At 42.3% G+C, this 12,623-nt stretch overlaps 1 protein-coding gene across 4 annotated transcripts in view; it reads right to left on the reverse strand.

Annotated features, from left to right (window-relative positions):
- The window catches only part of Npnt (nephronectin), a 68,377-nt gene that overhangs the window by 27,266 nt on the left and 28,488 nt on the right, over window positions 1-12,623 (reverse strand). For 2 of the 4 annotated variants that reach the window (XM_039103852.2, NM_001402176.1), the window contains 4 exons: window positions 10,222-10,314; window positions 6,914-7,006; window positions 2,468-2,587; window positions 653-772 (listed from right to left, as the gene is read on the reverse strand). In XM_039103852.2, the coding sequence (XP_038959780.1) occupies window positions 653-772; window positions 2,468-2,587; window positions 6,914-7,006; window positions 10,222-10,314 (426 nt within the window). The remainder of the gene's footprint in view (window positions 1-652; window positions 773-2,467; window positions 2,588-6,913; window positions 7,007-10,221; window positions 10,315-12,623) is intronic. The other 2 variants (XM_039103854.2, XM_039103855.2) reach the window with 1 other exon arrangement.

Raw genomic sequence — 12,623 nt, forward strand, 5'->3', positions numbered from 1 at the left:
GGAAGCCCATGCTCTTAGCCGGCTGCCTCTCCCGTCCCTTGGCACGTTCTTTCTATAGCTAATAGCCCCGGTCTAACTTTAGGAATTCCCTAAGGATGATTTTCTTAGACAGGCCTTTTAGTTTTGTTTCTCTTCCTACCTTCTGCTAGCACTTAGCTAGGCCAGTCATTTTATTGAGTATTATTTATTTTCCGTCTTCCCCACTAGGAGGTCAACTTCTTATGGACCAAAACCTCATGTGCTTTGCCCACTGCTATGCAGCCAGCCCTTAACAGAGTCTTGAATAAAGCAACGACTTAACAAATGGGTCTTAATGTGAATAGCTCCATGCAGGAGACTCCGGCGAGCTCTTCTGAACTCGGAACACATGATCTCATTCACCACTGTAATGGTTTTGTGTACTATTATTTACATTGCAAGAAAAGGGGGACCCAAGCTCCAAGAGGAGTAGTTCTTTTCCTAAGTTTACATAGCTAGTCTGCAGCTCAGCCAGGCTTAGAAAGTCCAAACTCTGCCATAATCTAAGCTGCGATCTTAATGCTCTAGGGGAACGCTAAGTATGCCCTGTGGTACAACACACGTAATGGCATAGCCTTGGTGATCTGCTCAGCCCCACAGTATCTCCTGACAGATGCTTCATGAGTGCACTCACCCACACAGGTCCTCCCATCAGGAGCTAGCTGCAGGCCAGGGGAAGGACATTGGCATCGGATTTGGCCTTTGATCACATCACAGCCATACTGACAGTTTGCCATGGAACACGAGAGAGCACCTGGGAAGAAAGCGAATGAGCAGCTGCCTCCAAGAGGTAGAAGGCATCTGTAACTCCTGCACTTTGCTCACGTGTCCAGCTATAGGTGGTGAGGGGGTCAGTTAACCAGCCTTCTAAGAAGGGCAAAGCAGGAGAGAAAGACGCTCTTGGACCAGGGGATGATTGAAAAGTAAGCCCGACCCATCATCACCCGGAGCAGCCCTTTGATGCTTTAGAAGGACTGGCAGGTAGAGATAAAGCTCTCTCTGACACATATTGTTCAGGTCAAGCTGAGGTCTTTCTCCAGATTACTTTAGTCGAGGGCTCTTCCTAACCAGAATATGGAATTAACTATCTCCGTTCCATATTCAAATCCTCTATAGGACAAAAGAAGATTCCCTATCGAGCCCCACAGTGTTAGGGGACTCTGGAACCACGGTCAAATGCCACTAAAATATAGTTTCATCAACCAAAAGTTCCAGTGATATGTCTGTATAGCACTAAATAAGATTAGGGACTGTTGTTTTCTATATCAAATTCAACTAAATCAGGCCACTACTTGCTGATTATCGTAGAAATGTAAATTTTTGGCTTACAGAGAAGTTTACAGTAGGGACGATCTTAGAAATACATTCCAATGCTAACAGAGACCGTCGCACAATTATCCCTGATAAAGACACATGTGAAATGGACGCCTTCAAGCCTGGGGATGTAGCTCAGTTGGTAGATGCTCGCCCAGCCCGCAGGACATCTCCAACTCCAGCAACACATCAAACCAACTGTGGCAGTGCATGCCAATGATCTGCACTCGGGAGGCAGCGGGCTAAACACACACACACACACACACACACACACACACAAATACACACACATGCACACATACACACACATGCACACATACACGCACATACACGCACATACACACACATGCACACACACACATGCACACACACATGCACACACACACAGACACACACATACACAGACATACACAGACACACACACACAGACACACACATACACACACATACACACACATACACACACATACACACACATATACACACACATGCACACATACACGCACATACACACACATGCACACATACACGCACATACACACACATACACACACACATACACATACACACACATACACACACGCATACATACACGCACACACAAACACTCACACACATGCACACACACAAATGCACACACACACACACACTATGTTCAAGGCTGGGATATGTGAGACCATACTTATAAAAAATCATTTTTTTCCTAATGTTATATTCATTTCCACTTAAAACAGTTTTTTTTGGATAGTTCTCAAATCCTATAAAAATGAACTGAGAAATATTTATGAACAGACTGGATGAATTCTCTGTAAGCAATGCCCCCAGCGATAGTTAAAATTCTTTGACCTGGAGAACACTGGGTGGGGAAGCCCGATGAGAAAAACATTAGATGTGATTCCTGCTCTAGATAGGATTTATAACCCCATTTAATGTTGGCCTGCACAATAAGAGGAATGTCATGTATATCAATGTGCACCTCTGGCTTTGATTCTTAGTTCCTCGGGCATGCACACAAACACATTCACGCATCCTGTTGGGTAGAGATGAAGAGGCAGCTTCCCTAAAGGCAGACTACGGAAGCATGTCAGAGATCAAGCCCAGAGCGCTTGGAAAACAGTTAAGATTCTTGACATACTTGAGCAGGACCCGTCCGGCATCAGCATGTATCCGTTGAGACAGTAGCACTTGTAGCTGCCGAAGGTGTTCATGCACCTGTGCTTGCAGGGCCGAGGCTTCAGGCCACACTCGTTTAAATCTGTGAACAGTGAGGAGTTAAAGCACACACATCACGACCTCGGCACTGATGGAAAACGTTCCAAACACTCCTCAATGGGGAAGATGAAGGTGAAGAGTGGGTCAAGACAGTGAAATTATCACTTCTGTGACAGATAAAGTCCGTTGTGTCATCTGAACTCGAATATTACTTTGGGAGCAACCAGATGTTGCTTGGGACCAATGGGTCTCTGAACCTTAGGGACAGTTGGGAGCATTCTCCTCGCAGACCTGCAATTCTAATTATAGACCTGTCTGTAGTTCCTACAGAAAACAGCACACTCAGCCCCTGGCTAGAGCTGCTCTGTTGTCTGGGCAACTGCTACTAAGCTCACAGTATCTATGCTCTGCCATTAGAACCACTCCTGCTAATGGAACTCCTGCTAACGCTACTAAAAAGGAAACTACGTGACACGTTCCACTTCACAGAGAATGTGCAAAATGTTAAAACATCAGAATGATCTGACCTGTTCAAAGGGCAGCTCTGCTTCCAAAAAACCTGCATGGATCAGACTGACTGCTAGTGTGGTTTTGTTTCTTTTCTTGTTCAACTTGAGAGGTGCTACACGGACTTCAGATGGGAGAAAATTCAGCTCCGTGTTTGCTAATCCATTCAAGTCGCAAAACAAGCTTTTCAAAGCTTTTCAACGTGTTTTTGTTCGTGTGGCAGTTAAGCGGAGCATGTGGGGACACTAAGGGACAAAACGTCATTATGTATTTTATGTTTGCTGGCTTAAGTATCAATGGGAAATTAATGAGTCCCACAATATAGAAGTTTTCCAGCACAATTTGTACACTGCCTCAAGTTAACATAAAATTCAGTGACATAAAACCATGAAATAGTAATGCCCACCATATAGACCTCATTAAGGAGAAATGCGACCACATGTTCACTGTGTCTGGGAACAGCAGCCTAAGTGTATGATTAGCAAAAATTAATTATCAATGTATCCATATCACCGGAAAGAAACACAGATAATATACCTAGTTACAAAGCTGTTTCCTAATTGAATGGAAGTTAAGTCTAATCTACTCCTTTACCTGAGGTCTGAGATATTTCACTGAAACCTGCAGTTAGACTGGGTGCTAAAGTCACCGAATGAATAGTTCACTTCAAAATATTTTTCACACTTACTGAGTCTCCAACTTGGTCTTTTTTCTGCCCTTACTCCAGTGTAAGCACATTGGCAGCGGGGCAAATTCTAGAAAGGTTAGACAAACACGGCAAAGACCTTAGCCATTTCCTGTGCTTTCTGCAGTTTTTCATCTTATTATCTCTTGCCTGGTCCGAGGCTTTCAAAGCAGAACCACATTTTAAGTGTTTTTTTTTTAAAAGAATCCCCCTTCACAGAAGGTACTGTGAAGATTTCTGTATCAAAAACGTTGACCTCTGGGTCTGTTGAAAGCTTCAGGAATGAACGTGGCGGCCCGAGGTGAAATTCTCCTGCCTGTTCATCCTCTTCTGCCTTGTCTTAGAAAGGATATTAATCATTTGCATCAGGAAAATCTTTCTTAGTTCCTAAAAGTTTTCTTAGCATCCTTAACATCAATCCTATTGAGTAATACAGGCCTTTATGGCTCCCTGGAGACAACTTAAAAAGCTGAGTATGAGAGAGAATCTTTTTCTTTCTGTGCTCAAAAGCCACAAAATAGAGTACGATATGACTCTGTATTTCAAGGGAAGGCTATTGATGGCTTTTTATAGTGTCAATTAAGAGTCCCTAGTTTATTTTTAGAGAGCAACAGAAACTTCAGGGGGTTCCTTACTGGAACCAATAGCTGTTTATAACCAGGGCAAGCAAACAAGCCAGGAGGATTGGAAGCCTGTGGGAGTCTCTCTGACACCCACCCCAGCTTAAAGCTGAAGCCAACTGGAGGCAGCACAACCTGGTCTAGTGCTGGTCAGTGAGGCCCTTCCCATGCCTTTGGGATTCTATCCTGTTTGCCAGAGGTCTAAAAGGTCTTTAATCCATATTTATCTCTTCCTTCCCATGGGAAAAGTGCTGTGTGGTTAGGAATCATGAAACTGGAAGGATATGAAAACTAACCGTTGTGTGAAGGATGCCGACAGGTAACTCTCCAGAATTGAGGACTCTGGTGTGGTACGAGTGAGGAAGGACTCAGTTTTCTTTAAGTTCATTGTCACTGAGAGTCTGACAATGGACTTGGTTTTTCTTCTTCCTCTTCCTCCTCTTTCCCCTCCTTTCCCCCTCTCTCTTTGAGGGTGGGTCACAAAGGTTGGAGGACTGGGAAGTGAGTGTGATCAGGGTTCATGAAGCAAAATTCCCAAATAATCAATAAAAAATAATATGTAAAAAAAAGAACAAACTTTCTTTTGTCATGGTTTTAAAAATTCTGAAAATTTGTTCTATGAAAAAATATGGAAAAAGGAGGAAAACAGAAAGTATCCAATGGGTAAACATGAGGAGATATTGGTTCTGTTAGCTGATATTAAAAGCTATGTAATAACTCAGGCATGTGGCAACAACTTGAGAAATTGCTCCAGCAGCTGTTAAAGGACTGCATGGCATTCCCTTGACAGGTGGGTGGTGTAACGTCCCTGATGACTGCCTGGCCCCATCTCCAACACAGTCCCCCTCAGCAGAACCACTATAGACATAGCAAAACAGGGTCCAGCCTGTGAGGAGGGAACATCAAAGCTCCTGGCATCTTGCTGAAGAACCTCTTTGCCCTCCATGTTCTTCAGGGTTTTTAGTCTACAATTATCCCACCTTATTTCTGTGTTGACCCAAAGCCGTACAAAATTGAGTCGACGTGTGATAAATGTGGTACTCACAACTGTATTTTTATCAAATCAACTCTGAAAATTTAAATGACACTTTCAAATTACGGTGGTAAAATGTCCTTAGAGCAAGCACGGAAGACTCCCCTTGGTCCTCACTGCCTTATAGAAGATTAAAAGCTGGTAAATGAATCTAGAAAATAAACCTTAGTGCTTCTATTTTAAAGGTTTCTTTAATCTTACCCTGGAAACATAGTATAGATCTATAATAAAATTATAATGAACTCTATCATTCACATGTCTTATACGAAAGGAGCAATGTTATCCCTTATATCCAAACACTTTAAATACTACGCATGTAATTGGTGAACAACGTTATCATCACAGCTACATTTAAGCAGGCTGGTGGATTCAGGAGCGAGGAGCGGGAAGGTTGGGGGTGAGAAGGAAGCTGGTCTAGAACAGAGATGCAAGCTGCATAGCATCATTATTTGACTTCAGGACAAAAAGAGTCAGAAACTGTATTAGCACGCAGACAATGAAAGGTACCTTGAAAAACCTGGGAGAGAGTCCTCAAACAAAATAGCCTCTCAATTTTTATAGAAAGCCACCTTCCATCTGCTTTAACACATCTGGACTTTCCTCCTTTGATGCTTAAATTGCATGATGTTTCAGAAATCTAACCTTTGAGACTTTATCCCACTAAAGTAAGGTCACAGGTGAATCGATGTCTAATTATCGACGACCTTAACTCCCTTAATTATGAGCAACTTTGAAGTGAACACCATTGTTCTGGCCTCTTGTACAGAGCAAGTACAAATTTAGCAAGTTGTAGAGACCACAATTTTTTTTTACCAACTATTTCAGTTATTCAAAGTTAAGCATATGTGTGGGTAAAGATAAAATCTAGAATGAGAAAGTGATCCTACCACCTTACTCCCCTTCAGATTTTTTTCATCCCAGTGGAGACTCTTTCTGGGTGAACAAGTTCATAGCAGCCCCCCAGACAAGCAGGTCAAGAACTTCCTTCCTGTTCCCCTACAACAAACTGGCAATAAGACTGAGATGCGTCCAACAGCAATCTAACTAATGAACAACTAATTAGGATCAGAACTCCACTCTTTGGCCATTACAGTGTGTACACCAAAAGAAAGAGGCCACGGTGTGGTCTGATTTCTCAACAAACCTAAAAACCCCATATCCCAGACTGTAAGAGAAGAATTCCTTTTAAAATCTACCTGGGAAAAGTCACCCAGACCTTTGTAGAAGAACTGTTGATTCCTCCTGCCTATGAAAGAAAAAGCTATCTTGAAATCTGGTTTTTGGGGAAAGGTTTCCAAACTCAGAGAGGAGGAGGAAAGTAGCCATTCGTGATACAGGAAGAGGAGAGAAAGCTCCCTGGAAAGCAGGGAGAATCAGCAACAGGTGACCACTCCCAACAGCCTGCTTCACATGCTCAGGCTGAAGGCTGGGTGGCCCTGCACCAGTCTTTATTGCAAGACATCACAAAACCGCAGGAAGCCTTGCAGGTGGGAGCAGCGACCACCTGAGACAACATACGCTCACCCCTTGAAGGTACACTTGTGGCTTGATGATCCGGGGGTTGGAAAAGAGGCTGTTCACTGCCTTGGTCAAGAGGAGTTGGGTGGAAGGGCTCGTCTTCACGGCAGGGAGAAGGTAATAAGAGTCAGCTTTGAACTGATGTCAGTTTTAGCCCTAAAAATCTTCACAAGTATATATTACACAATTACAAAAGGTTGGTGGAGCTTAACAGGGCTCTGGCTACTTCATGACTCATTTCCAATTGTTCTCTCTCATTATTTTCCTCTCTAAAAGTTTATGATAGTTTCCTTGCCAAAGAAAAATTATAAATTAATAATCCACCATTTTCATACCATTAAAAAACAAACAACAAAAAAGATGGCGTATGACCCTTATCAACAGGAGCTAGACAACAAAACCACATTATACAAATACTGACATAACCAACTAACCCTGTGAAATATTAAAGTTTAAATGACCGGTTTTAAGACCAATCTTATCTTGTTACATCGCTAATAGTAGTTTAAAATATTCCCAAGCAATGCACAAATGCTCATTTGCATATGGGTTTTACCTAAATCATAACACAACAGACATCATGCTTTTATTCAAGAATAAAAACAAATGCCAGGTTTGGTTCACGTTGAACTAGAGTGCTTTCTGCGTCACAACCCACTCTGTCTATGGACCACTTAACCTCCTAAATCAAAGGCACATTTGTTCCTGGGGTTGGAACTTTTAGAAAGCAAGGTTGTTGTTGATAACACCATAGTTAGGGTGAAAGCGCTTCCAAGTGTGCTCGGCAAGGCAATCGGCCTTCTGCTGTTCTCAGTACACCCGGACTTAATGTCTGCTTCTACATCGGGGTTCTATGCTGTTCTTTCCTTGGGATGAGGAAATAGACACATGGAACAGAAACCAGCCCAAAACTACTTAGTAATCAATGCTTATAAAGCATTTCTTTTGAAATTAATATGAAAGTCCATTTAGAAAAATGTCTTAATTTCTAAATATATATATATATGTATATATATATGATGACATGATATGTTTACATGCTAAGAATCTCCAGGTGATATAATAATTTACATGCCAAAAGGAATTCTCCAGTGGGCCAACTGTAAAAGGATTATTTATAATAGTTTTCTCTCTTGGATGGGGCAGATTTGTTGGGTAGAAATGCTTGAGGAGGAAATGGGCATGAAGAGCATTACTGAAGAATAACAAGGGGAGAGCCAATGAGTAAATAGAATCTTGACAGAATTTGAGTTGGAATTCCACCCACTGTAACAGGCAGTGTATGTCTGATAGAGTATTCTAACGATTTCAAAACCCTAAGTTCATATCTGATGTTAGAGCAACAAGTCCAAAGAAGAGAGACCCCCCAGATCAGCCTGTGTGTGCAGACTGTGAAACCCAGAGCTCCAAGGTCAGCCTGTGTGTGCAGACTGTGAAACCCAGAGCTCCAAGGTCAGCCTGTGTGTGCAGACTGTGAAACCCAGAGCTCCAAGGTCAGCCTGTGTGTGCAGACTGTGAAACCCAGAGCTCCAAGGTCAGTCTGTGTGTGCAGACTGTGACACCCAGAGCTCCCAGATCAGCCTGTGTGTGCAGACTATGAAACCCAGAGCTCCAAGGTCAGCCTGTGTGTGCAGACTATGAAACCCAGCCAGTTGAAAGCATAGCTTGCCCTGTCATTCTGGTCACACGAAGGCATCTCTTAAGTCCGAGTGTCTGTCATTCAAGAGCTTTTTTTTTTTTAATTCCACCAAGCAGGTTTCCAAGGCTGCTTCTGAAGCGGATGTGACCTGTAGTGAGATTACCTTACCCCAGTGCATAACTAATCACATGCTAATTTCCAGTTATGTGAGATTATTTCAAATTTACTGCTTACTGACACTTCTTCCCTTGAGGAAAAAAAAAACAATCTTTTGATTTCCTGTATCTCTGAGGCATACTTTATGAATATGTGTAGGCCCAGATAAAAAGCGTTAATTTATTGCATGGTAAGTCTGCACAACTTGCTCTAGTAAGGTTTATGGGGACTCCAGGCTGAGCTCACACTTACCCAGGTCATTACTCCCAGCTTGTAAGGGACAGGCTCAGTCTATGGGCTCAGACTACATAAGATGTGATACCAGAAATCTCCAAGGGACTCTCTTACATCCCTGTGACTCTTAAGACCAAGAGTCCTGTGTGACTCTGCCATTCAGTTAGTGAGTAGGTAATATGCACTTAGCAAATAAGAGTCCATGCTGATAGTCCTCAGGAACCCAGAAATCAAAGAGGCTGCAAAGTCCTTGCTGCCCGAGAATGAACCGTGCATTTTGGGATGCACCCTGACTGCTGGTTTTGCAGGATTGCCAAACTCACACACATTTGAAAAATGTGAGCTTTTTTATTTGTTTGTTTGTTTGTTTGTTTTTTGTTTTCAAGTAAGCATAACTCTTATCTCTTCAAGTGAAAGTGAACATAAACTTTTCTTTCTTTTTAGCTTTTTAACCCTAACAGTTTGAGTTTGCAGGTACAGTTAATTAAGAAGAGGAGCCTTGTGTGGAAGGCTGTGGAGGAAGAGTGGTGTAATCGAGTGTACAGTGGTAATTTTTCACTGAAAATTAGCCCAGCAAAACGAATACAGACTGTGTAAGTCAGAGCTCAAAGCCAACCCAGCTTTTCTCAGCTGGTTCCGTTTACTCAGGCAGGACACCTAATATCTCTGACCTTTGGTCTTTTCAAGTGAAAAATGCAATCAGTTTTGTTATTACCTATATAATTAAGTATAACAAATGGTATTTCACTTCCTCAAAGGCATACCAACTCATCAGAGGAGAAAGAAGAAATTCTAGAATGTAAGACTTTTAAAATCATATGTATGTATGTATGTATGTATGTATGTATGTATGTATGTATGTATTTTTGTTTTATTTGTGTGTGTGTTATGAGTTGGTGGGAGTCCATGTGCCATGGCACATGCATAGAGGCCAGGGGACAACTCTGTAAATTAATTCTCCCTTCCACCTTTATGTGGTCTCTAAGGCTCAAACTCAAGTCACCAGGTTCGCCCAGGAAGAGCTTTTATCTGCCGATCTCTCTCGCAGCCCCAGAATAGAAAAATTAAGTTACAGATATCACCATTTGCTTCTTCACAAACAAATTCTAATGAGTATCCAAGAATACAAGTAAGGGGACATCCTTTTGGAAAATGTATTTACCTTTTATGCTTAACTCTTTCACAGTTGGGAGTAACAGCTAGGAAAATGGCTGGGGAGGGGGGAGAATTTGGAATTCTTTGTGTCAGGGAGAGAGGTGCCAGGGCTTCCACAGGGTAGGCCTACCTTGGTTGCAGGTTTTCCCAGCAAATCCAGGGTGACATTTGCACTTGTTTGGCCCGACGCACTCTCCGTGTTTGCACTGTGGTTGGCACACAGCTGTGGAAAGAGGACAGTGTGTGTCAATCCTGGGTCAGCAGTGCAGCCCCCACAAAACACTAAGGTCAAGCCCAGTGTGATGATGTGAAACTAACACCCTACAGTGAAGTAGCAAAAGTTACGAAACCACTGTTTCTTTCTGATGCCTACACCACAAACATGGATATAAGAACTTATCGTATATGTATCACTTGGGGATGAAAAATTTTGTCACCTGAGTATACTGCTTAAATAATAAAGGTAAACACATACCTTTACAAAAATATTCACACACAATTTCAAAACTTACTCTCCCAAGTACACGTCAACAAAACGTTTAGTCTGCACTTATTAGGTTTCTATAAATCAATGGAGTCTTCCAGGATGTGACTTGATAGCAAAGCGCTGTCCTAGTATGTAGGAGACCCTTGGTTTGATCAACAATATGGTCAAAACCCAAAAACACACAAATTTCTTATTAAATAACAATGTATTATTTTATAGGCAATGATAGCCTATGAATAAAGTGGTTAAAAATGAAACAAACAAAAATGAAGTTCTTCATTACTTCTATTCACAGATATTCTCATCATCTTGATCCTTCTTAACCCTGGCGTGGATTACAGTGTATTTGTTTTTTTTTTCCAATTTATATTGGCTCGTTATCTAATCACTATTTATATAGTGGCTTCTCGTCAAAATTGAAGGTTCCCTGTTTAACCTTATTCTTCTCTTAACAACCACATTCACTCTCTCAAGAACGCAAGTCTTCTCCCTGCTGACAAGTTGTCTTGTATCAGTGGTATTTCATGGGGGATCCTTTGCATACTGGGGGCATCCGACAATGGCTAAAGACATTTTGCAGTTTGCTGGCAGATAGGGCATAGACAACGTCCTATGTTCAGATGTTCTACCCACAAATAAGTTATCTAAATGATACCAGAACATCATGGAGCCACTCATGGGAAAGACCGCTCTAGTATACCCAATATGCTCATGATGTTATTATAATAGATTCTCTAATATGAAAAGTAACAGCGTGATTTCTGACTTCAAGGAGCTGACAATCTATTTAAAGACAAAACTATTCCATGTTCCTTTTAACATTTAAAGTGTGTGTGTGTGTGTGTGTGTGTGTGTGTGTGTGTGTGTGTGTGTGTAGAGAACATCAGATCCCTTAGAGCTGGAGTTATAGGCTATTGTGAGCTACCTAACATGGGTGTTGTGAACCAAATTTGGGTCCTCTACAATAGTAATCCACACCCTTAAAACACCGAGCCATCACTCCAGTCTCGTGGCACGTTCTCAACTCAAGACAATAGTTATTCATGGGCATAATGGTGAGCAAATACCCAATGTGTAAAGACAGCACCACACATGGGCTCGGACAGAAAGCCTCATAAAAACAAGTGAGCTAGACAGGGAAGCTTGGGAACAGCAAAGAAAGAAGATCAGCCACAGAGAGGAGAAATGCACAGCAAAAGTCAACCCAAGGTGAGAGAGGTCAGTCGAGAAGTCTGGGTAGCTAACAAGACGAGCGAATGCCCACGGAAGAACTAGAACATGTGGTCTAGAACTAGACCAATGGAGTACTACTCAGCTATCGAAAACAATGACATCATGAAATTCATAGGCACATGGATGGAACTAGAAAATATCATCCTGAGTGAGGTAACCCAATCAAAAAAAAAAAAATCACACGTGGTATGCACTCACTGATAAGTGAATATAAGCCCAAAAGCTCGAATTAACCAAGATATAATTCACAGACCACATGACGCTCAAGAAGAAGGATGACCAAAGAGTGGATGCTTCAGTGCTCCTTAAAAGAGGGAACAAAAATATTCATCGGAGGGGATATGGAGACAAAATTTGGAGCAGAGACAGAAGGCATTGCCATTCAGAGCCTGCCCCACCTGGGGATCCAGCCCATATATATACAGCCACCAAAACTAGACAATATTGATGAAGCCAAGAAGTGCATGCCTAACAGAGCATGACAAATACAGAGACAAATGCTAGCAGCAAACCATTGAATTGAGAACGGGTCCCTGGTGGAGGAATTAGAGAAAGGATTGAAGGAGCTGAAGGGGCTTGCAACCCCATAAGAACAATACCAACAACCAGAGCTCCCAGGGACTAAACCACTCCCAAAGACTACACATGGACAGACCCATGGCTCCAGCTGCATATGTAGCAGAAGATGGCCTTGTTGGGCACCAATGGGAGGAGAGGCTCTTGGTTCTGCCAAGGCTGGACCCCCAGTGTAAGGGACTGTCAGGGCAGGGAGGCAGGAAGAGGGGTGGTTGAGGAGGGGGAACACCCTGATA

This window comes from Rattus norvegicus, chromosome 2 (assembly GCF_036323735.1).
Source record: "Rattus norvegicus strain BN/NHsdMcwi chromosome 2, GRCr8, whole genome shotgun sequence".
NCBI lineage: Eukaryota > Metazoa > Chordata > Mammalia > Rodentia > Muridae > Rattus > Rattus norvegicus.